The 24523-nt window shown below is 50.8% G+C and overlaps 1 protein-coding gene across 1 annotated transcript in view; it reads left to right on the top strand.

Moving 5' to 3' along the window:
• Nucleotides 1-24523, top strand: part of LOC142576256 (uncharacterized) — a 62127-nt gene that overhangs the window by 34921 nt on the left and 2683 nt on the right. The window contains exons 11-17 of the mRNA XM_075686296.1: nt 8775-8894; nt 10286-10417; nt 16409-16489; nt 17157-17240; nt 22063-22225; nt 22505-22672; nt 24181-24315. Coding sequence (XP_075542411.1) covers nt 8775-8894; nt 10286-10417; nt 16409-16489; nt 17157-17240; nt 22063-22225; nt 22505-22672; nt 24181-24315 — 883 coding nt within the window. The remainder of the gene's footprint in view (nt 1-8774; nt 8895-10285; nt 10418-16408; nt 16490-17156; nt 17241-22062; nt 22226-22504; nt 22673-24180; nt 24316-24523) is intronic.

Below are 24523 nucleotides of genomic sequence, written 5' to 3' on the forward strand. Positions count from 1 at the left end.
CCTCGCCCATTTCCAAAACCGGGCCCTGACGACTTCGTGGTCGTGCTCAAGCCACGCGAACATCTGTCGCTGCACCAAGCCTTTTCGGAGAACCGCTACGGTGCCGTCGTTACGGCCTACCTCGGGCCTGAGGTGGCAAGGTCTGTTACGGTTCTGCCGTCCCGGGAACAAAACCTGATATTGATCCACACCCCGAACCCGGCGGCTGCAGATCAGCTCCTCGGGGACTTCTCAATCAACACCGAGCTTGGGGCGATTCCGCTCCACGGATACCTCAGACAAGACGGAGGCGATGTCTGCCACGGCGTCATCGTCGTCAGCAACTCTGACACCACTGAATCGCTTCGGCAGCAGGTGCAATGGAGAGCAGGCACCATCGTCGAGGTGAGGAAATTTGGCTCCTCTAACAAAGCACGGGTAACCTTCGCCGGGAGGGAGAAACCGCGTTTTGTGCACTATGTGAACATGCTCATCCCAGTGCAAACCTACTACCGGACAATCCCGGCCTGCGGCCTTTGTGGGGCTGTCGGCCACCGAGCGGATGCCTGTCCTAACACGCAGCAGGACACATGCGGACCCTGCGGGCAACAAGCCCCGCTTGTGGAGGGGGTGCGGGCCCCTCACGAGTGCGTTCCGCGGTGCACTGTTTGTGGCGGTGGACACGCCACAAACTCGCGGGAGTGTGCGGCAAAATTCCGCACACACAAGATGGCCGCCCCAAAGGGCGGGACAAAGAGGAAAATGGCGGCCAAGAAGAAGAGCCGCCATCTTGGCCTCCCCGGTGAGTCACCGAGCCGGGACTACAGCAACACCAGCAACACCGAGAAGCCAACGCCACCTACTGGAGGAGCCGGCAAGCGACTACCGACGCAGCCGCCACCACACTGCGGCACTGGAAAGCTGTCGACGTCGCCACCATGCGGCGAGGCCAGGGCCTAGGCCAACGCCGTGAAACACGGAACGCAGGTGAGCGGTACAGGCAGGGCAGCCTCTTCCTCCTCCCCTACCTCCTCCCCCCCTGCGGCACAAAGTGCCGAGCAAGCCAAGATAGCAGCTCTCGAGGGTCCGATTGAGATGCTGCTCAAGAAAATTGCGCTCCTGGAATTGCAGTCAAAACAGCCTACCACTCCCCCCTCTACCCCCGCAACCGAGGCTATGGAGTGTGAGCCCGCGGCACCAAAGTCAGTACTGAGCGCTGAAGCTGTCCTTGAGGCCCGTCTAGAGGTGCACATGGACGCCCGTTTCAATACCCTAGAAAGTCAAATTTTCGCGGCAATCACCTCCGCCATCGCCAAAATAACTGAAAACATACCGACAATCGTCGCACAACAGATCGCGCAATCCTCGCGTGGCGTCCGACGAACTTGCGGTCTTATCAAATACGTGTCTGGCCGCTGTCCGAAAACATCGCGCCGCCACATTGAAACTGAAGTAGAAGACAATGACAGCTGCTCGCTCTCCGGAATGGAGGATGCTCCCCTCCGCGCGAGTGCTGGCTCCGGAGCAGCGTCCCTGCAATCGGTCTTTCCCTTCAATGACCATGGCGGACAGCCCTCAAATTAGGCGCTCTCCCCGTACCAATTCGGCCATCCCCATCCAAATTACCCAATGGAACTGCCGGGGATTCCGCTCCCACGCCAAGCGGGTGGACCTCCGGCTTTTCCTGTCAACATTCGCTTCACTCCCCGCGGTGGTTGCCCTCCAGGAGCCAGGGAGCGGCGCCACCCTTACAAATTATACCACGTTCCAGTAGGACCCCTCTTCCTGTATCTGCGTGCACAAAAATTATACAGCCAACCAGGTTGATTTGGAACTCAATACTGATTATTCCTATGTGATGGTCACCCTTCTTCCGCTTAAGAAACAAAACGCACCATTACATACACTCAACATCTATTGTTCTCCCAAGCTCAAAAATTTAACTTTCGCAGCCCTCTTCAGTCGCGCCCTGAAGGCTGTGGGCAGGGCCCTCTGGTAATCGTGGGCGATTTCAACGCTCACAGCACACTCTGGGGGTACGTGCGTGAAGAGAAGCGCGGGCGCAAGCTAGCGGAACTTGCGTCCACGCTGGGCCTGACTCTTCACACCGACCCTGCACATCTAATGCGGGTGGGTAACTCCGTGACTCGGGATACGTGTCCGGACCTTACCTTCACCAAAAAGACACGCAGAATGGACCAAGACCGAGGAAACCCTCGGCAGTGACCACTGCATACTCAACACAACCGTTAGAAGCAAACCATTGGCAAGATCCCACGCCCAAGCCCGCCTACCCGAATGGACCAAGTTCCGGCAAAACTACGCTAATTCGGCCCCTATCCACGAACAAAGTTACGACGCGTGGTCACAAGAATTGGTTTCACACCTTCGTTCGTCAGAAACTCAAGTTCAACTATCGGAAGCCACGCGGGAGGTGGACAACCACCTTCTGCACCTGTGGGAGACGCGGCACAGCCTCGTCCGCAGGTGGCGCCACCAAAAACACAATCGGAAGCTCAAACTTCGCATCGCCGAGCTCACCCAACGAGCGGCAGAGTACGCGGTCCAGCTCGCCGATTCGAATTGGGTGGACCGATGCAACACGGCCGCTAGACAAATGTCTAGCCGGAGCACCTGGCGTCTTTTTCGCGCCTTGATCGATCTGACTCAAACTAGAGCCGAGACACAAAAACGTCTCCAACGGGCTATCCATAGCTTCGACAGGGACATCTCAAAATTAGCATGCAAGCTACGTGATCAACACTTCTGTATGCAACAGGACCCCCGAGGGCCAGCGTACTCGTATGCAGGTTCCGAGAACGCGGAGCTGGACCAACCGTTCCGGCTCCATGACCTGAAGGCGGCCCTCACTAAAATGAAGCGAGGAACGGCGCCGGGAAGAGACAAAATAACAGTGAAATTACTTTCCAACCTTCCCGATCCGGCCTACGAGGCGCTCCTCGCATACATAAACTCAATCTGGCTCGGTGAGGCACCCCTTCCAATCGAATGGAAGACCGCCCTGGTCACTTTCATTCCGAAAGCCGGCAAAGCCATAACCACGGACAACCTCCGCCCCATCTCCCTCACGTCTTGTGCGGGAAAGCTGATGGAGACTATGGTGCGAGATAGGCTGTCCGAGTTTCTGGAAAACCAAAATGTTTTCGCAGACACCATGTTCGGTTTCCGCCCGCACCGGTCCGCGCAGGATGTTCTGCTTCAACTAGACCGCGAAATTCTAAATCCCGTCTAATACCCCCTCAATGACAAGGCAATACTCGCCCTCGATTTGAAGGGGGCTTTCGACAATGTCACACACGACATAATTCTCACGCACCTCTCCCCAAACCAACGGTGGACACAACACGTTTCAATACGTTAAGCAATTTCTCTCCGACCAGCAATCGTACATCCGGATACAAGATGAAGAACATGGCCCCTACCAATTAGGCACCAGAGGCACCCCGCAGGGCGCGGTCCTCTCACCCCTACTATTCAATTTGGCAATGCTGAATCTCCCGGCTCAGCTGGGGAATGTAGAAGGCATACAGCGCGCGCTGTATGCTGACGACATCATCATCTGGGCTAAACACGGATCGGTAGGAGACATTGAAGCCAACCTGCAGCAAGCGGCGGAGATCGTGGATGCCTAAGCCCGCCGCTGCGGCCTTCAATGTTCCCCGGCCAAATCGCAATTTGTGCACATTCGGCCCTCGCCGAAGTGCACTACCAAAATCGAACTGTCCCTCCCAAATGGACCCATCACAGAACACGATGAGATCAGAGTACTGGGTCTCTTCATTCATAAACACCGCCGAGTCAACACAACACTGGTCAAACTTCGCAAGGTGGGGTACCAGGTGGGCCGCATGGTTCGCCGGGTTTCCAATAAACGCGGGGGGTTACGGTGCAAAGACGCCTTGCGGCTGGCGCACGAATTCGTAACCAGTCGAGTGTTGTACTCGACTCCTTACCTCCACCTTCGCAGGTTTGACGAGAACGCCCTCGAGGTGATTCGCCGCAAAATTTACAAACGTGCTCTCGACCTCCCGGTCGACACATCCAACCAGCGCCTCCTCGGCCTGGGAATGGTCAACACCTTCGCGGAACTGCGGGAAGCACACTTGACGACCCACTACACAAGACTCTCAAAGACGCCGTCGGGTCGCCGCCTTCTTGCCCGACTACACATCCATCATCAAACACTGACGGAAGAGCGCGTGCGCATCCCGGAAATCTGGAGATACGCCCTGCACGTGCGCCCTTTTCCGGCCAACATGACACGAGACAACCATAGTGGCCGGTGCCTCGCGCGGGCAGAAGCATTGGCACGTGGTTATGGGAACAAGCACGGAGTATTCTACGTGCACGCCTCCGGCCCGCACCATGGGGGTTGGTATACGGCCGCAGTCGTCCACCAAAACACCGCGGTGAACGGTCTTACGTTCAAAGCACAAGACATAACGCATGCGGAAGAGGTGGCGATCGCGATCGCCGCCGCAGATCAGGACTCGCGGGTCACTATTAGCGACTCGCTAGGAGCCTGCAGAAACATCGAAAGGGGCTTTATTCCCTATTTGGCGTACCGCTTACTTCAAGCAGCAATTATCTCGGGGTCCCCACGTCCCGCATGATAGTATGGACTCCCGCGCACGAGGATCTCGAGGGCAACGAAGCGGCTGACGCCGCTGCCCGCGCGCTCACTCTCCGGGCATTGCACTCACCTCCCCTCGCCGTGGACTCCGACCCCTATCCGGTATTTACCTACCAATACACTACCAACACTACCAATACGACCATGCAATCTTTCCTAAGCCCTGTAAGGGCCTCAGGAAGGCGGAGGAGCCTTTACTCCTTCGCCTCTATACTAAAACACTGTTGTGCCCGGCAGTCCAAAAACACTTCGACCCTGCGTGCACAGGGAAGTGCCGCACTGTGAGGAAAAATATTCGGACACTTTCCACATGGTGTGGGCATGCCAATCAACCCCGCACCTTCCCCCTATACCCAACCCTACTCGGGAGGACTGGGAGGCGGCCCTGCTCGGCTGCTCCGACCTGGCGAGCCAGAAGGCCCTGGTCGGCCGTGCCCGAGCCGCGGCTACAGCCAATGGCCTCCTGTAATGAGGAGTCCACCTAGTCTTTATAAGGAACGGCCCCTTAAGGACTACTCCATCCACTCCCTGTAAATACTTCGACCAATAAAGTTTTTCAGTCAGTCAGTCAGTCCCCGGGCGCTTGGGTTGCCTCGCGTCGGCGCGCCTGGCTACGCAGCTATACGGCGCGGAACGTTCAACTCTCAGTGAAGCAGATTTATAGGATGCAAGAAAGTGCTTCTTTCCTTTTTGTGCTGATCTAACAGCTACAAAAATTACTTTTATAGATATCGAAGCATTTCTAAACAATGTCAACTACGAGGTATGAAGCAGCGTCTGCCGAGGCGTCTGTTAGTGAGCCCAGTGAGCGCGCGCTGTCGCGCGTCTTTGTGGATGCACGCCGCCATTCCTCGCGAGGCGCGGCAGGCGCTAGGCGCGCGGACGCGAGCTTGCGCGCGCCTGCAAGCGTACGTGTAGTCTCGGCTTAAGAGCTAAGTCATGCGTTTGATTTCCAGCGACGGCGGATGCATTTCGATAGAGATTTATTGCGAAAACGTCTCTGTACCATGCTTTGGGTATGCAGTTAGGAACCCCAAGTCGTCAAAATAAATTCAGGGGCTTCCACTACGGCGTCCTATAAAGTCCACTTTCCAGTGTCTGGACGTTTACCGCCCAGTTTAATATAACCGAAGACTTTTAACGCTTCTCTGCACTGGAAGAACAGCACAGCTTTGTACATGTTCATCACATGCAGGATAGTAGAGAGAAACAGCGTGAAGTATCTGCTGCTTTTGCGCCAGAACAGAGAAAATCATTGTTCTAGCTCGATCCGGATCGAAGGGTGTAATGCTTTTTCGACGCAAAGCACTTGAGACAACCAGATCGCAGTGCACTGCGACTACTGTGCAGCAAGAACAGGGCGCTGCACCCTCGGCTCTTTTTAATTTTTAGCTGTAATTGGTGTCCGCAAATGGCACCGCGGCGCCCCCGTGCGGCAATGTGGTTACCTAACGACAACAGGAAGCAAAGTGTTCATTATTTAGTGAACTTCAAAAGTGAACAAAACTGTTCCTGTGGGCTTAAAGCGCCATGCCCCGTTTCAAAAGTGATAAGGGACTTCACTTTAATCTATACCGCCAGTAAAAGTGCACCATGCGGCGAAAAGAAGAAAGGTAAGAAAGAAAAAAGACAGGGCGGCTCAAGATGCGATATTTTAATAATAAGATAAATTAAAAACGACTTCTTTCTGTAGAACGCTTTCTAGATGGCGCCTCATAACTTCCAACGTATAACCAATATTTCTAATCGAGCCTCGTGAGGGACTCTCTGAAGAAGTGATTTCATTCACTGTTAGGTGAAATGAATGGTTTGAAAAGTTCTTTATAAAAAATATCGGACACTCCGCATCAAATTGAAACTAGGAATACTTGAGATGGTAAGTCGCCAAACTCGGCGCTTTGATGAACCTCTTGTGATTGTTGGTGCCTGATAATGTGGTACCATATGGCACGCGCTTGGCGAATTATGGTTGTTGCCTCTGAGGCATCAGTGCACACCTTCGCGTCATCTTCCGCTTTTTGCTTTGTCTTTTTTTTTCTTTGCTTAATGAGAGATACGGCACGCAATAATTTTCAGACCGGAGCACTGCAACAGATATAACCTCTTACTGCACATATAACTTTGCGGGATTATGCATATTGATACGGAACAGTCGCCTCAGTGTGGGTGTACTGGAGAGGAGGAAGACATGTTCCCTTTTGATTCAGGGACGCCATTTTGGCCACTGTAGGTCTACGTGTAGATACATTGCAAATAGACTTGTGCATCAGCTACACGTAACATAACCTGGTCGAGTTGGACGTTCCCCGTACCCGCCATGGAGCTTCGCAGTGGTCACACACACAAGAGGCTTCAAACAATAAGTTTTGTAAATCAGTACAAATACTAAGTGCATAGACATCTTCAACAATGCTGAAAAACCCTGCGCGCACTGGATTCCCGCCACCATCTTGGAGGATAGACGTGCGAGCGAGCGCAGAACGCATGTTGAATGCTCGGAAGTCGCACGCACTCTGCTGCTTGTCTCAACGAGTTTCCCGTGGTGTCCTGACATACACGTAGCGTGTTCGCCGCGTTACATTATCCTGGAGAAACGCAAGCTTGGTTCCGGGCAACAGATCGAATATCTTGGCATGCGACCTAGGGCGCCTCAATGCCACATCTCTCCGCTGGCGTCCTAAGCACCCTAATGGTTTACTCCCAGGTTTACTCCACGAAGGCGTCGTGGTTGCTACAAAGTGAAAGCGGCGATCGACGGTGAGCCGCGACAAGGAGTGGCAATGACTTTGACTGCAGGAGCCATACATTCGTATCCGTTTGTCGCATCTCTTCCTTGGCTCAAGAAACGTGTGGCTCCAACACAGCTTCAAGCGCGTGACGCAGCTTATTTTGACGGTTTTGTAGCTCATGAATGAGTGCGAAAGCCAGATAACTAGCCATGCGTGCGCTGGACACATTCTCGAGTGATATTGGTGAATCAAAGTGACCGCACTTAATTGTCACAATTAGTGAGAAACATGGGCGAACGACTGGCACCGCCACGCTGCGGCAGATCTCGCAGGTGAAGTCGGTGCATTGGACTCCGAACTCAGCGATTGCAACGCTATACTCCAAGCGCGTAGCTGCCAGCGTTTTTTTTTTTTTTTGCGCTACCGGCGGGCGCTGAGGACATGGAGCTGATGAGTCGTGGTTTGCTAAGAAGGCCAGTGTAATTGTGACGCATTATGACTGCGTTTGGTTCGTCAGCGATAACCCAGCGCTCTCCGTTGGCGCAAAAAGCGCCAGCCGCCATTCGATCTGATTATCGCGGAGCAGTGCATCTTACGGCCAGAAGTGTCCACGTAAACACATTGTGGGCGCTGTGCCATGCACCTGTAGGTCGGTACGTCAAAGTTCTGTGAAGGAACACTGGAGAAACAGTAGAAATCAAACAGTGGGGTAGGTGACCGGCCTTCTTAAGCAGCCAGTGTCTATTCCGCACGATGGAGGCCATAAACCAGCGTCGACTGACTGAAGCACAGTGTTGTCAGCATTATGCAAGTCCCATGTTCTGCTATCACAAGTAAAAACGACATTTGTCTTTAGGTAATAAATAATGATTCACTTTCTTGGGGAGAGACAGCACCTAACCTGCGGAAACTGTCTTCTGCAACGTGCAAATTTCCGCCACTCAATAGAATCGAGATGGCGACTAAGGGCATTAAGTGAGAGTGAGTGAGTAAGTAAGTGAGAGACAGAAATGAAGGTGACAGGCGTGAGATAAACAGATCACATTAGAGTTGTACGAGTCAGGAATTAAACTCTAATCGATGATAATGCAGTTGTGTTCAAGAGGAACAATGTGACCAGGTCCTAACCTAACTGGCATGACCTGCAGGCCACACAATGTCTCTCGCGTTCTAGAACAATAGAATGTGCTTTAATTTGGCAGATAATTTGGCAGAATGATGAGAATATCAGCGCGTGTAGCCTACGTTCAGTCCAAGTAACACACGGAAGATAAGACATACCTGGGAGAGACTTTCCCTCTGTTCTGGACTTGATTCAGCTAATAATGACGACGATGACAGCAATTAGCCTGACTTCACTGCCATTTAATAAATTTTAATGAGAACACGCAAATCTCCTTTCACGTTCGCAGCGACCGCTTGGACGTTCACAACGCCTTCTTGCTGGGTCCCTCGCTGATGACCATGCTGGGCAACATCTGCAGCTTCCACGCAGGCGGCAACAGGAGGGCGCTGAAGATCGTCTCCAACGCGTAAGTTGCCTTTTACCCAACACACGAGGGCACAGTCTCGCTGAAAGAGAAGCAACAATGGTGGGTCTTTAGCGTCCCATTGCAGGAGCTGCAGTTGCCCATGCCGCATTTTTTATCAAATTTAGGTGATGGCAAGAGCACGTAAAAAGATAAACGGAAATGACCGATGCTTTCTATGTCAGACGAAATATTGACAAGCACACCTTCGACCTTTAAAGCCTGGAGATTTGGGCGCGAGAATTTCGATATGATTATAATACACGTGCCGCAGTGGGGCACTCTGGAATAATTTTGACCACCTGAGATTCTTTAATGTGTACGTACCTAAATCTAAGTGCGCGGGTGTTTTAGCATTCCGGCCCAACTGAAATGCGGCCGCCGGGGCAGGGATCGAACCCGCGACATCGATCGAGCTCAGCAACGCTACAATAGCCACTGGGCTACCGCGGCTCGTGCCTTCCATATTCTTTTTGAAAAGGAGAGTTGCTTTTCAGGATAGTCATGTTTGGCTTTTTTTTTTCGGTTTCTGTATGCGCATTCTCTGTTGTCATCATCACCACCGCTTCTTTGTTTTTATTTATGTTGACTGTTATTTTTTTACTTCGGTAGTTTTTTGCTGACTTTACTGCGGTTCTTTTCTTCTCTTTCTTTCGTTCTTTCTTTCTTTTTTTTTTTAATGGTCGTGTCATGAGTTTGCGCCAGTCGCATAACTACATTTTCCCAACTGAAAGGAAAGTGCGCGAATTTCATGCTCTAGTGACGACCGAATGATTGTTTAATCTGACGCGCTTCCAGGTGACGCATGGCATAATCATGCTTATAGGTATATACGCTTCCATTAGTTCAAGTGCAAGTGTGAAGACACCATCAGTAATCTTCTGCGCCACTGTTCTCGCTCTGACAACCAACGTCAGACTCTCCAGTGTGCTTTGAATAGAGTGGATGACAGGCCATTTACAGAAGCAAAGATCGTGGGAGCCTGGCCTGACAGTTCATTAGCCCAGAAAGCAGTTCGAGCGCTTCTTCACTACCTGAAGGCAACAGACCTAAGTACCCGACTATAGATATCCTACACCTAACTTAGTGCATGTGAAAGTGCGATATTGACTCATGTTTTTTTTCTCTCTCTCTCTGTTTGATTCCCCATTCCCCTCCCCAAGTGTAGGGTTGCAAACTGGACTCTGGTTAACCTCCCTGTCTTTCCTATTTCCTCTCTCGCTCTCTCCCTCTCTCCTTGCAATAAAAGTTGGTAGTCTACGCTCTGTCCAATTTTCCTTTCGGCCCTTCTTGTATTGTTCCGCAGTACGTCACAACCAACTGGCCCGCAACAAAGTACTTTCGGTATTAGCCGTTTGTTACAACCTGGGACCCACAATGTTCCTTTCGCGCAGATTCGAAGCGACGGCGGAGGGCACCGGCGGGCCGGTGAACGCTACCGTGTGGGCTATCATCACGCTGCCTGGAGCGGTTTTGGCGTTAATAATATGCACCACAGTTATCTGGTTCGTCCACGTGAGGCCCCAGTGAGTATATCGACCCATTGCTCGCCCCGTATATATATCTATTGTTATATCTATCTGTTATATCCATTGATGCAGCAATTTAACCCTTCCTGATCGGAATGGGGTTTTTTTTTATGAAGTGAAAATACGTGCCCCGGACCGACAAGAAGTGCGGCACAAAAGAAAAATTCCCAATCCACGCCGAGCGCGGGCTTTACGATGGCGGCGATAGAGGACGCAGCGTGTGCTGCGGGAAGTAGCGTGCAGTAGCAGCAGTGCAGCAGGAGAGGATCCCGGCTGCGTCTCGACCAGCCAATTTCACGATTTCAATCAGCCGAATGTACCATTAGGAAACCATTCAAGTTTATTCCGTGCTGGACAGGATCGCGAGCCCACTTCACATGTGTTCCCCAAGAACAGGAGTCGGATGCTTTAGTGAGCGGCGCCACAAATGTATTGGGTATGTGCCGTTTTTCAACGAACGTCCTTCCCAGCAACGCTTTCGCGAGCCATACGTCATAGATGCGCAGGATATGCCTCGCTCTTCAACGAACATCTCGCCAACTTGGGTCCCTCAGTATGTACCACCGAGTGTGCGACTAGAGAGGGGAAAAGTATCAGCGTTCGCACGCACCTGTGCGCCACGAATCTTGTCTCGGAGGCTATAGGCCCGAATTTCCCGGCACCGCCATTAGATGGCGCAGCGTGTCCAGAAAAAAATGCGCGAGATGCCCGGCCGCCGAAGCCGCGCAGCCGCAAGATGCGTCTCGGCGCACGCATCCGCGCGCCGTACATATCGAAGGACACGCGCACACTTCGCGGCGGCGCCGCTAGATGGCGCAGTGTGTTCGCAGGAAGCCCAAGAGAGGAGTTCCGTTGACATGCCTCGTACACAAGGCGTTTCGATGGTGGCAATACTTTGTGTCGCTATACTGCCTCAATGCTAAGCGGATCACCGTCGACAGTCATCGGGAGATGGGATTTTGCAGAAACAACCGACTGTTGTCAGTTCAGTGTGTTGTAAACAGCGTGTGATTTTTCGGACTTCTTAATACGCTATCGTAGTAGCGTGGAATATGGCTAAGTGCGGGGAAGCGAACCATACGCAGACGCCTGCACCACCCTCCACATTCGGTTGTCTATTTTCAGTGCGCTGGCTCGGCCCCATCCAAACATTCTCCCCGGAAGCGTGCTTCTCGCCTCTTGTCAGCCAGTTAGATCAGAAAAACTTCTCAAAATAGTCAATGTTATTGGTTTTGAAAGCAAACAAAGGTGACCTCCTATCACGGAGTAAGACATTTAGGAGGTGAAACTCCCGTCAGCGCGAGCGAGCGCGGGCGACCAGATAAGGTCACAATTGTTGTATGCGCCAACGGGGCCATATACAGTGGCGGCGCCATGCGGCGCGTCGTAGAAGCCGCAGCGAAAAAAAAATGCAGCGCCCGGGCAGGCGGCTCCAGCGCGCTCTCAACGGCGGTGATTTCTTTCCAGGCCGCCAGGCGCCGCCAGCACGATAACGGCTCCGCGGGCCTGTGACTTTTTCTGGTCGCCGCAAACAGCGGAGTTTCCACTCCTAAATGTTTCTTGCTCCGTGCCTCCTATAAACGGGAAGCTTGGTATAAAATAACATTGGAATAGTTTTCCGTTCTAGGGCCCAGTTTTGTTAGTTTTTCTCAAAGGGGTCATTGCACTAGAAAGAGTTCATAAGTTTAGCGACGTCTGTCTGAAGCGGTTTCCAAGAGACAGCTGGGGCAAAATAACTTTTTCTGGCCAAATCTCGTAGCAGCGGCGGACAATAAAAGTGGCATAATAATTTTGCATAAGCTTTTTTTCTTTACGTCGCTTGGTATTGATATACTGCGTCGTATTATGCAAGAAGCATTTCTTGGTAATTTTGTTGCTTACGAAGTGCTTGCTTGCTTGCTTTGCCTTGCTTTGCCTTGCTTGCTCGCTTGCTTGCTTGCTTGCTTGCTTGAGCATCACGTACGCCTATGGTACATTACTCGATTGGACAAAAATGCACTGCTTTCGTATTCACAACTGGTAAGAAGTGCTTGGGTGTCCTAGGATGTTTAGACCCCAAAACAGTTCAAGGCTTCTTTAATGATGTATTATGCTATTAGTCCAACTAATGTTTGGCGTGTCCTCTTACCAGACGATGCTGCTGCGATAATAGTGTATTGTATAGCACATGCCTCGAGGACTTTAGGTTTCAAGAACGCTATTCTTTGGCGAGGGCTTACCCTCTCCCAGGTCGCTCCTGCCAGCTCCCTCACAACAGACGTGGGCGGAGCTGCTCAGAACGCCGGATCAAAATCTACAAAAAGCCCTCGTTGCCTGGGCCGAAAGGGTCGCTCCTCGTAATGGGCCATCCTTGGACTCGGGCCTGCCAGATCATAACTGAGCAGAATCTCAATAAAGTTGTTACCATCTTGTTAAGGCAGCAGTGCTTCTCACACATTCTTACCACTGAAGTATTTTAGTGCACCATATCATCCTTCCGGAGTGTCTATTTCGTGTTCATAGTACCACTTCATAGGTCACCGCCTTAATCTTATTTCATATATATTTTACCTTACGACGGCTTTCTTAGACCCCTTTACAGCCGCGTCTTATCTACCTCTCGTAATTCATCAGTTGATTCTCAACTTATGTTATTAACACCAGCCTGGCGTTCTTTGGCATTACTTGGCCCTTGCGCCACAACCCACCGAATTCATCATCGCCATCACCGTAACATCGCGTGGTTTTACCGCTGTGTTAGACTGCACTATCTTCGGGATCGGAGGCCCACGAAAACAGTTACACACGAAGAAATCGCAGTTATAGTTCTCAAAGAAAGTAAAGCGCTTTAAAAGGCAGAGTTCAAAAGCAGTTCTGGCAGATATTGATGCTTCTGAATCAACTTGATGCAAATGCGATAAATGCGTGCCAATGCGATGCGCCAGAGTTTACACATGGGTCATTACTTGTGCGTCAGCGTTCGAAACAATCTCGCACCGGCATTAAGCGAGTGCGTTTCACGTGAGTGTGTGGATGCGGGCAAATGTCCGGTATCTCGCGTTCACTCTCTTATCCATGATGCGATGATACAGCATGAATTCACTAAAGGGGCCTCTACTCCAGCTTGAACACAAAGGCGCTGCATCCTTTTAGCGCGTTCTGGCCCTTTGCACAAATGTGATGAGCTACCGTCGAATGCGTGCATGTAGTGAAGAGACGAGTGAGCGAGCTTGACATCGCGGTGGTTGACTGGAAACGTGCGCCAGCGGCTTTCCACGTTGAAATGCAGGGAGGCCAGCAAGAACAGCTACTTCATTATGGGAACGTCACGAGAGCACGCGTAAATGCTCGAAAGTGTGCAGAAATACGTCGTAGCATCATTTCACAGATCACGGGCACAAAGTCCCAAGGCGCATGCCAAGATTGAGCGAGGCGGTTCTAAAACGCGCGTTTAGGCAACATTGAGGAAAGCCCAGAGATTCGAGAGGAGCGATGGCGAGCAGAAGACCAAGATACGGAAAAAAAACTGAACGTGGACCACACAGATCGTTGGCCCTGTAGCGCTATATATGAAGGCAGCCTGTAACGTAGAAGGGAACAATTTATAAAAATGACTTTTCTGGGACATCCGAGCACTCCACTCCGACTGTGATATTTTCTTTCTTTCGGATGGCCGTTAATCGGATTTTGTGTGGCAGGTTGCCACTCTTCGTGATGACGTCTCTTTCGTGAGAATGAGAGAAGGGAGAAGAAAAAAATTGGAGGACGCTTAAGCTTCGCCTTCAAGAGTGGAACGCGACAGCGTTCCTGTCGACCCGCCAAGGGGTGTAAGACAATGGGCTACAGGGCAGCCATCACTTACGAGGCGCCCCGCATCGGACGCGGTGAGCGTCGAGCCATATGGTCGAGCAACGCAGCGTTCGGCGCAGCAACGAAACGTGCGCCTGAGCAAGCGGAACGAACCAAAGAACTCGGTATCTCGGAGGGGGAAATGATGCACGCCAGCCAAACGTCGTGATCGGCACGGGCCGAAAGAAAGACAGATAGTGATCTAAAGAAAGGAAGGCCGCATGATTCTGCAGAGGGAGCAAGGCGAAGCGTTGTCAGGGGAGAGAGAGTCCATGCCGCGACCCGCCTCGCACCGGTCCTCGTACAGCTCCAATGCGCGCATGGCGCGCCATCTGTCGGGCAGCGCCGTACATGGAGAGGAGGGTGTCTTCTATGTTTGCCGCGAGATGGCTCTGCGTGTGCGGAAAGCCCAGAAGAAATGCAGCGGAAACGCACTTCGCTACTCGTGTAATTGCGACTGCTGTAAGTTACATGTTCATAATTACCGATATACACCGCAGTATAACTTTCCACGGCTCGTTTCGAAGGCAACACCGCATTCACTAGAGGCGCGTTTGTACCGCTTGGAAGCATCGAACTCGTGGCTGAGTGGTAGCGTCTCCGTCTCACACTCCGGAGACCCTGGTTCGATTCCCACCCAGCCCATCTTGGAAGTTGCTTTTTAACGCGATAGCGTTAAGGAGCTCGTGTCGCAGAAAAGCCGGTGTCGTCGGTGTCGGCGTCCGCGGCGTTGGCCGTGAGCGATAAATAACGGCAGGCACTTCATAAATAAAAAGCAACTTCCAAGATGGGCTGGGTGGGAATCGAACCAGGGTCTCCGGAGTGTGAGACGGAGACGCTACCACTCAGCCACGAGTTCGACGCTTGAAAGCGGTACAAACGCGCTTCTAGTGAACGCGGTGTTGCCTTAAAAACGTGCCGTAGAAAGTTATACTGCGGTGTATATCGGTAATTATGAGCATGTAACTTACAGAAGTCGCATTTACACGAGTAGCGAAGTAAGTTTCCGCTACATTTGTTCTGCGCTTACCGCACACGCAGAGCCATCTTGTGGCAAACACAGAAGACCCCCTCCTCTCAATGTACGGCGCTGCCCCGACAGGTGGCGCGCCATGCGCGCATTGGGGCTGTGCGCGGACCGGTGCCAGGCGCATCGCGGCTCCGACTCCCTCTCCCCTGACGACGCTTCGCCGTGCTCCCACGCGGGTTGCAGAATCAAGCGCCGTTCCTTTCTTTAGATCACTATCTATCTATCTCTCTGCCCGTGCCGATCACGACGTTTGGCTGGCGTAGATCGTTTCCCCCTCCGAGACACCGAGTTCTTTGGTTCGTTCCGTTTGCTCAGGCGGACGTTTCGTTGCCGCGCCGAACGCTGCGTTGCTCGACGCTCTCCGTGTGATAGGTGGCCGCAAAGTCCCATGCGGGGCGCCTCGTAAGTGATCCCTGCGCCGTAGCGCATTGTCTTACACCCCTTGGCGGGTCGATGGGAACGCTGTCGCGTTCCACTCTTGAAGGCGAAGCTTAAGCGTCCTCCAATTCTTTATTTATGAAGTGCCTGCCTTGATTTATCGCTCACGGCCAACGCCGCGGACGCCGACACCGACGCCGACGACACCGGCTTTTCTGCGGCACGAGCTCCTTAACGCTATCGCGTTAAAAAGAAAGAAAGCGAAGCTGTATACCTCATTGCAACCGTGGTTATTCTTGCCCTGATACTGTGGTGGAACTATAGTATCGGGGACAAACTGGCCCTCGTATAATGCTAGAAAGGCTAGAGTGTGCATCTATACGCTTTTTCAGTATATCTTGAAGACATATCCGAGCAGTCAGTAGCATCGCGCTGCCCGACATTTTCAACCAGTACTCCCAAAAGCCACAGGGCGTTATACAGACTTAATGAAAAAAAGAGAGCGCTACGAAGACAAGGACGAAAGAACAACATGTACGACAGACAAGCGCCTTGTCTGTCGTACATGTTGTTCTTTCGTCCTTGTCTTCGTAGCGCTCTCTTTTTTTCATTAAGTATGCTCAACCAACTCGCCCACATCAAGCTTCTGCCGTTATACAGACGTTCGCTCCTGCATAGTACTTATGAGAGGCATCTTACTGCTAAGAGCTTTCCGCAAATGCGTTCCGGCCTTCTTTTTTTTTATTGCGCAGTGAACCGGACCCGTTGTCGCCCGAGAATGTGACCGTCATGAGAGCTGCCCAAGAGAGGAGCGCAGTTAGGGGAAAGCAGAGGTGAGAATGCGAAATTTTGCGGTTTCAACATCTTTGCCTCGAAAATGCGTTTACATTGCGGGGCCTTTTAACACATCACAGTTCACGTCACCGAATGCGTGAGGTGTCCACATATCCCTCAGTTTGTCGTTCCACATATCAGGTGCGACTTTATGTATCTTCATGCCCAGTGGTACTCTCTTTTCGTGCAACAGCCTACCACAGCCAAACCTCCGTTGGCATTCTGAGAGTAGACAATGTCGTACGGATCTTACAAACCGATTCGGCCCTGTTCCCTCTCTGAAACATGTCTGCCCAAAACAATAGTGTGCGGTTATGGCACCCTTATTTTGTCTGCTCCGGTATAGGCTCGTGTTGCAATAGCTACGTCACCATCAATTGCCGTATTATCGCGTATGCGTAAGGTTCCCTCAGCAAGAAATTACCGGTATAGGCTTCTGATCATTTGCCCTCTTGTACGACTTGCTTAATGGATCGACACTGCCAGCATCGTGGCCTTTGAAAATGCGTTGTAACTTTCGATGTTGCGAGATGATCAGAAAATAGTCAAATCACTGTATACTTTACTTTTTTTCTGAACGCTGTAATAGCTCGCGAACTAACTTTGAATTTTAATAAAATTTGGAGGGATCTTTACAAGCAGCCCACAACCTTCCTGTGTTCCCAGAGGCGTGCATTGTGCCTGCGCAGTGTACTTGGCCATCTTCAGCCTGTCGTACGCACCTGCTCTTTTAATGAACCTGGAACCACGGTAAGTCACGGTTCCTTCACTTGCAAGTGCCACTTGTTGCTATAAAGAAACCATTATTTGATGAATCCGCCTTACAAGCGCAAAATGTTTATAGATTTTGTCTAGGCTATCTATGTCTTTTTATTATTGTTTTGTCCGTATCTCACGGTCTTTCCATTGTCGATGGAAGTTAAGAAGTGATGAAACCATGGGGTCATCGATCTGCGCTCTTGCGTCGCCATTACACTTATTGAAGAATGGTTATAGTTTGATTTGTTGCAAACCCGCAGAACGGGATTGGACTATGCTCACAGATAAACATCTTTTGAGTTGCAAATTTGTGGCCATAATAAGAACAACAACCCACATTTTCAGGTGAAGAGGAAAGTTCGTTGTGGGTCTCCTTTCATTTTTTTATTTCTGTTTATTTACAGTCCGTAAAAACAAAAGCTCGTGCTTTGATCACAACATGAGCTTGAAAACCGCAACAGTTAAATTACTCTTAAAAGCGCGAAAGAACCAGGATGGCAGAAAGGCATAGGATGAGCGCTTCTTCTGTCGACTTTGTTCGTTGGCCTTTTTGCTAACAGTGAAGGTGCACCAGCTCTCGCAGTTCACGATTTTAGTGGAGTTGGATTACGTTCGTGGTATAGAAGGGCAAAGGAAGGGCAAATACAGCAACAGAAATGACAATTAGCGCGAACGCTGACTTTCATCTCTAGGCCTAGAGATGATCACTGGAAGAACACCCACAGGTCAGGTTGTAATTATTTGTGCAAGGGAACGTCCGCAGACAGCTTGGATTCTCTGAGACAGGCTGCAGGTGTGCAGTGTGAGAAAGTGCTGAACGCTAGCTATTCGATTATCGCCACAATAGAAACATTCTCGTAAGCACTGTTTTCGTCGAACTTTTCGAAGCCTCCACGCGAAAGACAAATTTTTCACCAGGCTCGCCGGCAGGGCTTCTGTAATACTCTCTTAAGCTCAGAAAAAACTAAGAAAACTCTCCCTCGCCACATCTGGGGATTCGGAATAATGACAGTTTTGCATAGAGCCAGCATTGGTACTGCGACAGACCCTGTCACGCGTGGATTCGAAACATTTAACGGGCTATACGATTGAGCTATGTACTGTGGGATCCATGGTGACTGAGGACAGCTACTAAAGTCCTCGCAGCTATCTATGAAGCTGCATGGACTTTCGTAAAGCACTAAGAACTTCTTTCTTTAGCCCCAAAATGTTCTACATCGCTTACATAAGTGAGATTTCCACTTCCGCACGAGACGTTTAATATAGCGCATGCAACATACCGCATGATATGCATGAAAACTCATCCAAGGCCATTTATATTGTGAGCTCGTACAATGCGACTATGTAGGCCTATACCTATTTCTTGAGTTTAAATACTTTGAAAGAGCCGGCAAGCAGTGACAGCGTTCGCTAAGTTCTGCGTTGCACTTGGATTCCTGGGGCGGTGTACTAACTACACGAGAAATTGACATATGTGGCTGCGCCAAAATTTCCGCAACCCTTGAAAGGTTTGACACGCCACGTAGAGCATGCAATGGTATCGCACAGACGCCACATCGCTACCCATAGAGAGCGGCGCCAGTGAAATAACGAGACTTCAGATTGCGAGCGCTGACTTCAGATTGCGAGCACTGTTTTGAACTTTTTAACAGTTTGAGAAGATTTAGGGTGAAATGCATGCGCTTCGAATTAAATGTTTCATTAATTTGGCTTGCGCGCCTCGAATATCGCAATAAAGAATTCACCGACAATTACGGATGCTCCCGACATTAGGTATGCTCGCTAATGCGAAATTTGAGTGCAGCTCTATACGTGTTTTCATTTCGCGATACATAGGCTGGCGCGGACAATCCGTTTCGCGCGGCACGTTGCAAACAGAGCGCAGTGCGGCGCGACTGCCTCGCTAATGGGGAGATCGCGAAAGCCAGCGCGTGAGCGACGCGTGGGCGCGATTCACAGCAGCCACCACCGACAGGAGCCGCCAGACGACGCGCGCTACTCTGGCGCCGTCTCGTAGCCATCGCCGCTGCTTTCTCGCCATTTCGAAGCACCCTCCTCCTCCACTTTCCGCCTCATGGTTCCGCCGAACCGTCCTCCTTCGCTTTCCTCCTCGCGTCTCTCCTCCCCTGCTGCGCTCCGCGTTCGCTTTTTCATCTTTCGCTGTGCCCGTTCGCTCGGTTACGCCGCCGCCCGCATCGGCGCTCTTCACAGGAACGGGAGCCTAAGAACTGCGCTCTAAAAATTAAGGAAAAGATCAGTCATTAACTTAAGCCCTCCTCTAAGCAACTTTGGAGGTTTAACATTATAGCGTCTATCATGCCTATATACAGCACAGATAAATACATAAGATATATATATATATATATATATATAGTCACGGGTATAAAACTACAATATGTATTTACAAGGCATATATAAACAATAGCCGAGAATCCCGAGAGGCTGTTGCCACTTCGTCGTCTTCACCATCGACGACCTTGTCCTCTTTTCCACTGTAACAATATATACGGAACATCACGGCGACAGCGACTCTGCGAGACAAATTAGCCTGTAGTGTCCATATAATTGAACAAAAATTGGTCAGGAACATCGACAGCGACAGCACGGTTCAGCGCTGCGCCTGACCTCCTCAGACGGTGTAAGAAAAGAAACTTGTGTGCGACAACCAAGCAACTCCTGTTGAGCTGAAGAAACAGCGCCGTGGCTTCTACGCGTATCGGGCGTCTCAGAATGGTGGCGTGATCTAGCACAGCTAGCGGCATTCCAGGCGTCCCACTTCGATGGTGCACGATGCGAGTCCGTGGCGCACCATACGAGACCGTTAGTCAGTGCCACTCCGCCCTCCGCCATTGAAATAATAAATAACCCTTCACACAAGGAATACTTTGGAACCTGCGGGGCGTATCTTATCCCCAAACGGTAATCATCTTGCCTGCCTTTCCTTTCTTCAACGCAGCGCACCCGGCACTTTCAGGTCAGGAACAGCATGCACGTATCTGCCGTATATCGCGTTTTAACGCAGATCTCACGGGTCCTATAAGTAAAGCTGAACTTACTTTTTTTCATTGTTATACTCACCTTGACGGCACGGACTTCCTGCTGGGATGGTGCACGTAAACATGCAAAAGTTGATTCTTATGAAGTTGAGAGCAGCAAATGGAGGCATGCTTTTCCTTTGTGCACTCACATCACCCTGACTAATAATAAAACAGAATTATTGTGTTTAATATGCCTAAGCTTACGGGGACCACCTTACGGGGACCACTGTAAGAAAAGGTTCCGGATTAATTTTGACCTCATGGAGTATCTTACTGTGCTCCTAGAGCACGGTAACAAGTGGTTCTGCATTCCCCCATCATCTGAGTTTAGGCGGCGCCACTTATTACGGCTCCACTGAGCCTACTGTGATAGCTTTGGCTAGTAGTTTATGAACTTCATATTGTATATGGTTTAAAGCTGCCGTGTAAATGTGGCGTAAATGAGTACCTTCACGACAATGCAATATAAATTTTTGTACGGAGACCAGTCATTCAAGCGAAGTATCAAATCGGTACCGTCAAAATGTGCATCTTCTGTGATAAAATGTCCGCTTTCGAAGAGGGTGAAATTTTTGTGGCTGTTTAACCTACGGAAGAGGCGCATGCTTGCGAAATCACTACTTGCTGACTTAAGGGAACCATGCACTCGGCGACGGCGCTAAGTTGTGCCGGTAAAACGGCGACGTGTACACTTCTAAGCACAATTCGTAGATGTTGTCACTTCGAAAAATGGCAATATGCCGGAATTGCGATCGTGGTAGTTGATATACGAGCAGCGCTCTTATGCAGACAGAACACGTCGCATAAACTCTTTTTTTTTTCTTTCGATCAGCACCCACTTCGTAGACGCGGCAGATGGGAGGGGTATAGTCGCAGTGACGTTGCGATGTTTGCAAACAGAAAGATGTCTGTTAAACATGCTTAGAAAAGTTCAGTTTCACATTAGTTCGATAGACTTAGTGGAATAATTAGATTTCTTTTTTGTTTACATTTCGCCTGGCGGAATGTGCACGACTTCATTGCACCGAGGTTCAGAGCATGCTCCGCGGCCAAACGCGGGAGCTCTTTGTGCTAAAGCATGCAGGACGTCGAATGCGGCTATCGCCCTCCTTGACGCCATAAATCTTCCACCATTTACAGGTTCTACATCACTGTTGCCTTCGTCGACATTCATCTCATTCCTGCACTAGAGGGCCTTGAAGAGGACGTAGGTCGTCAGTTATACGATGACATCGATATCACGCGTCGTCATCGACTGCGACCTGTTTGTCATCCTCTGCTCCCGCTGCCGCCTAACAAGCGGCGTACAAGTTGCGCGATTCCTGATACCTAAGCGGTGTCTGCTTAGCGCAGAGAAATATGGCGTTCGTTGTAGAGCAACACATAAGCAATCGGGGAGCCCAAATTTCTTCGTTGTACAGGCAACTTTGTTGCAGCAGTCTTCGTTGTAGAAGTAAGTGTTCGTAGTACACATGAAATACGGGAATTCCGCCGGGACATTGTGGATCTTATGATTTACATTTCATTTCGTTCTACAGGCACTCTACTGCAAATTCGTTTCCCGATACCAATAACACCCAACGTTTCTGGCAAAGGGCAAACACCACTTGCCATCATCTTTATGGCTGTCACGTTTGGTTTCTGCCCGTTTGCTTGCCACTTACGCGTGGCTTACCAAACGTAAAAGATTGATTGCAAGGCGCTCGAAGTTATGCAGCGAAGCGACAGAAAACTTTCCGCTCGGTGTGGGTGCAACCAAGCGACTGCGCTTGCAGGATGTCGATGCTGGTCGCGCTAACTTCTTTGGTGCTGGTGACGAGCGCCCTGACGTCGTGCCTGCAAGCCGCCTTCGAGTTTCTCCAACACGTGTGGCGGATGCTGCCCTGGGGCGTCGTTTTTATGCTCGGAGCGACGCAGGTGGCATCCAAGCTGCTGCAGGTATGGCACGTTTGAGCGGCGTTGTAACGTCAGTTTCTGCACAACCATCCGAGCTGTAGTCGACGCGGCGCGTTTTACTGCTTTGATACTGAGCTGTCTTTTAAATAGGACGCGCCTCCGGCATTTTAACCCCGTGCAACCTTACGGATACCTACGCCCGGTTTTTTTCCTAGCTTCAGAAGCACGAATACGCGCTTTAGCTCTGCGTTCAAGTGTTTTGTTAAGGTGGGTACGCGAACTCCCCAAACCTTTTTCTTTCCTTTTTGGGACCCCGCATAGGAGCACGGTCTTCTGACGGAGTTGTTCAAGCTGATCTCGACCTCCTTCTGGGAGGAGCGCAGCGTGGTCGAGGTGCAAGCCATGCTGGCGTTCGCCGCCTCCGTCTTGGCCGAGACCACCGACAAGCAGGTGCTCGTCGAGATCATGACACCCATGGTGGTACACATCGTGAGTGGGCATCACGATCGTACGCAGCGCGTTGGGTGCCGCCTCGTGCGAGTGAGGAAAGGGAAGTGATTGATGTTGGCCCCTATATTTTAAAGGCTGCCCATCAGGTTCGGGCATTGTAAGCGGACAAGCGCGTTGCGTGTAGGTCACGTGCTGACTATCGCTTTGCAAGGCATCCAACCGCTCCACGGCGCGCGAAAGCAGCTTGAAGCCCGTGCGCCATTCTCTCGAAGGAGCCCCGCTTTCTGCTGGAGACTGAAGATCACATGCGTAAACGCCCTGGCGTAAGGCGAACTGCTCGCAAAGTAGCCGATTAGGCGCGTCATTTCAGCGAATTGAGCAATGCAGAACGCGCAGCACCGCCATCGGATGTGCGCGGCGCCGCGTAAAACAATTTTTTTTAAAGGAGACGGGGGGCTCCTGACGTGAACGTCACGTGATCCGTCGAACCGGGTATATGGGAGAAGGCGAGGTGGTATTTTAGGGCAAGGTGATAACGGGAAAAGCGTTATCGGTGGCAGCAGTCGTTAGGGTATCATCGAAGAACTGTGTTTCAAACGGCGGCATCCGTCGGAGTGTGGGTACAGATCTTTTCTCTAACGCGCACGAACCGTGTTATAGGAGATAGGGAATCCCAGTGTTTAGGCTAGCGAATTCGCCTAAATCAACATGATTCACCGCTTCGATTGATAACTGGGTTCTGCGTCCGCATTAGTGATGTACAATTACACAATATTGGTTGTCGGCTGCGCGACGCGCTCCTACCACCAGCGGAACACGTTATTGCTACCCATACAGCTGTCGGGTACTTCGTGCAAATAAAATCGGTTGTCCGAAAAAGATGGGTGTCATTTTTTCTCGGACATGCTTTTCGCACAGATGTGCCACGTGGGTTGTAATAAGGATTGCAGAAAAAAAAAGTGAGACTTAACAATAATTGCCTGCGACGAAATTTTCGGTGGCATGCTTTATACGCTTGCACGCTAAGCTTAAGCGCCACGACGTTTCGCCCTATAGGCAATATCTGTGGAGTCTGGTTTTACAGTATAGCGGCAACTTGGGCTATTTGGTAGATGTCCATCTTGTAATACGCGGGTTACCGTGCTATAAACACGGATAACAGAAGTAGAAGTGGGCAGGACGCGCGCAATCTTGTTTTAATTTGACGGAAACTTAGCTCACATATAGCATTCAACCACTTGTACATTTGCGGCTTTAGTTTTAGAGATTGTTTGTCCCCACAATAAAGCGCAGTTCGAAACCGTAAGTCTAGAGCTGCTCCTTATAGTGCAAACGCGGAATAATACGTGACAACGGTATTTCGCATCATCTGTGCGCCCTGCATTACACTCGTTCCGGCAATTCTAGCGCTGTACGAACGCTGGTGAGCGATTATAAGACAGGACTCTGTGGTAACTTCTCTCTTGTAAGCGCTGATGTATACTTACCATTGCTCACGGCCTTTTGCACTCAGTGATAATGTCCTTTCAACCCTAACTTGCTTATAGGCCGAGCTGAAGCAGGTTTACCCGGAGTATTACGCGATCCCAGTCATAGTGGGTGCTTCCAGCAACTTCATCATGCCGGCGTCGGTGCCCTTCGCCATTGTGCACGGGCTGGCCAAGGTGCCCTTCTTGAATCTGGTGGGTGCCTCGCGTCGGGCCCGCGCCCTCCGTGGTGCTTCGCTGCTGGAGAAAGAAAAAACCGCAAATCTGTAACGCCTTTAGTGCCATAAATGCGACACAGGGTTGTCGGCTGTCCCGACAACATAAAACGGAACGTTTAGGTCGCGGTACTAGATCAGCAATGACAGAAACGTTGGAAAAAAAGAACGTGTATGGCGCCATGAAA

The sequence above is a fragment of the Dermacentor variabilis genome, chromosome 3 (assembly GCF_050947875.1).
Source record: "Dermacentor variabilis isolate Ectoservices chromosome 3, ASM5094787v1, whole genome shotgun sequence".
Taxonomy (NCBI): Eukaryota; Metazoa; Arthropoda; class Arachnida; order Ixodida; family Ixodidae; genus Dermacentor; species Dermacentor variabilis.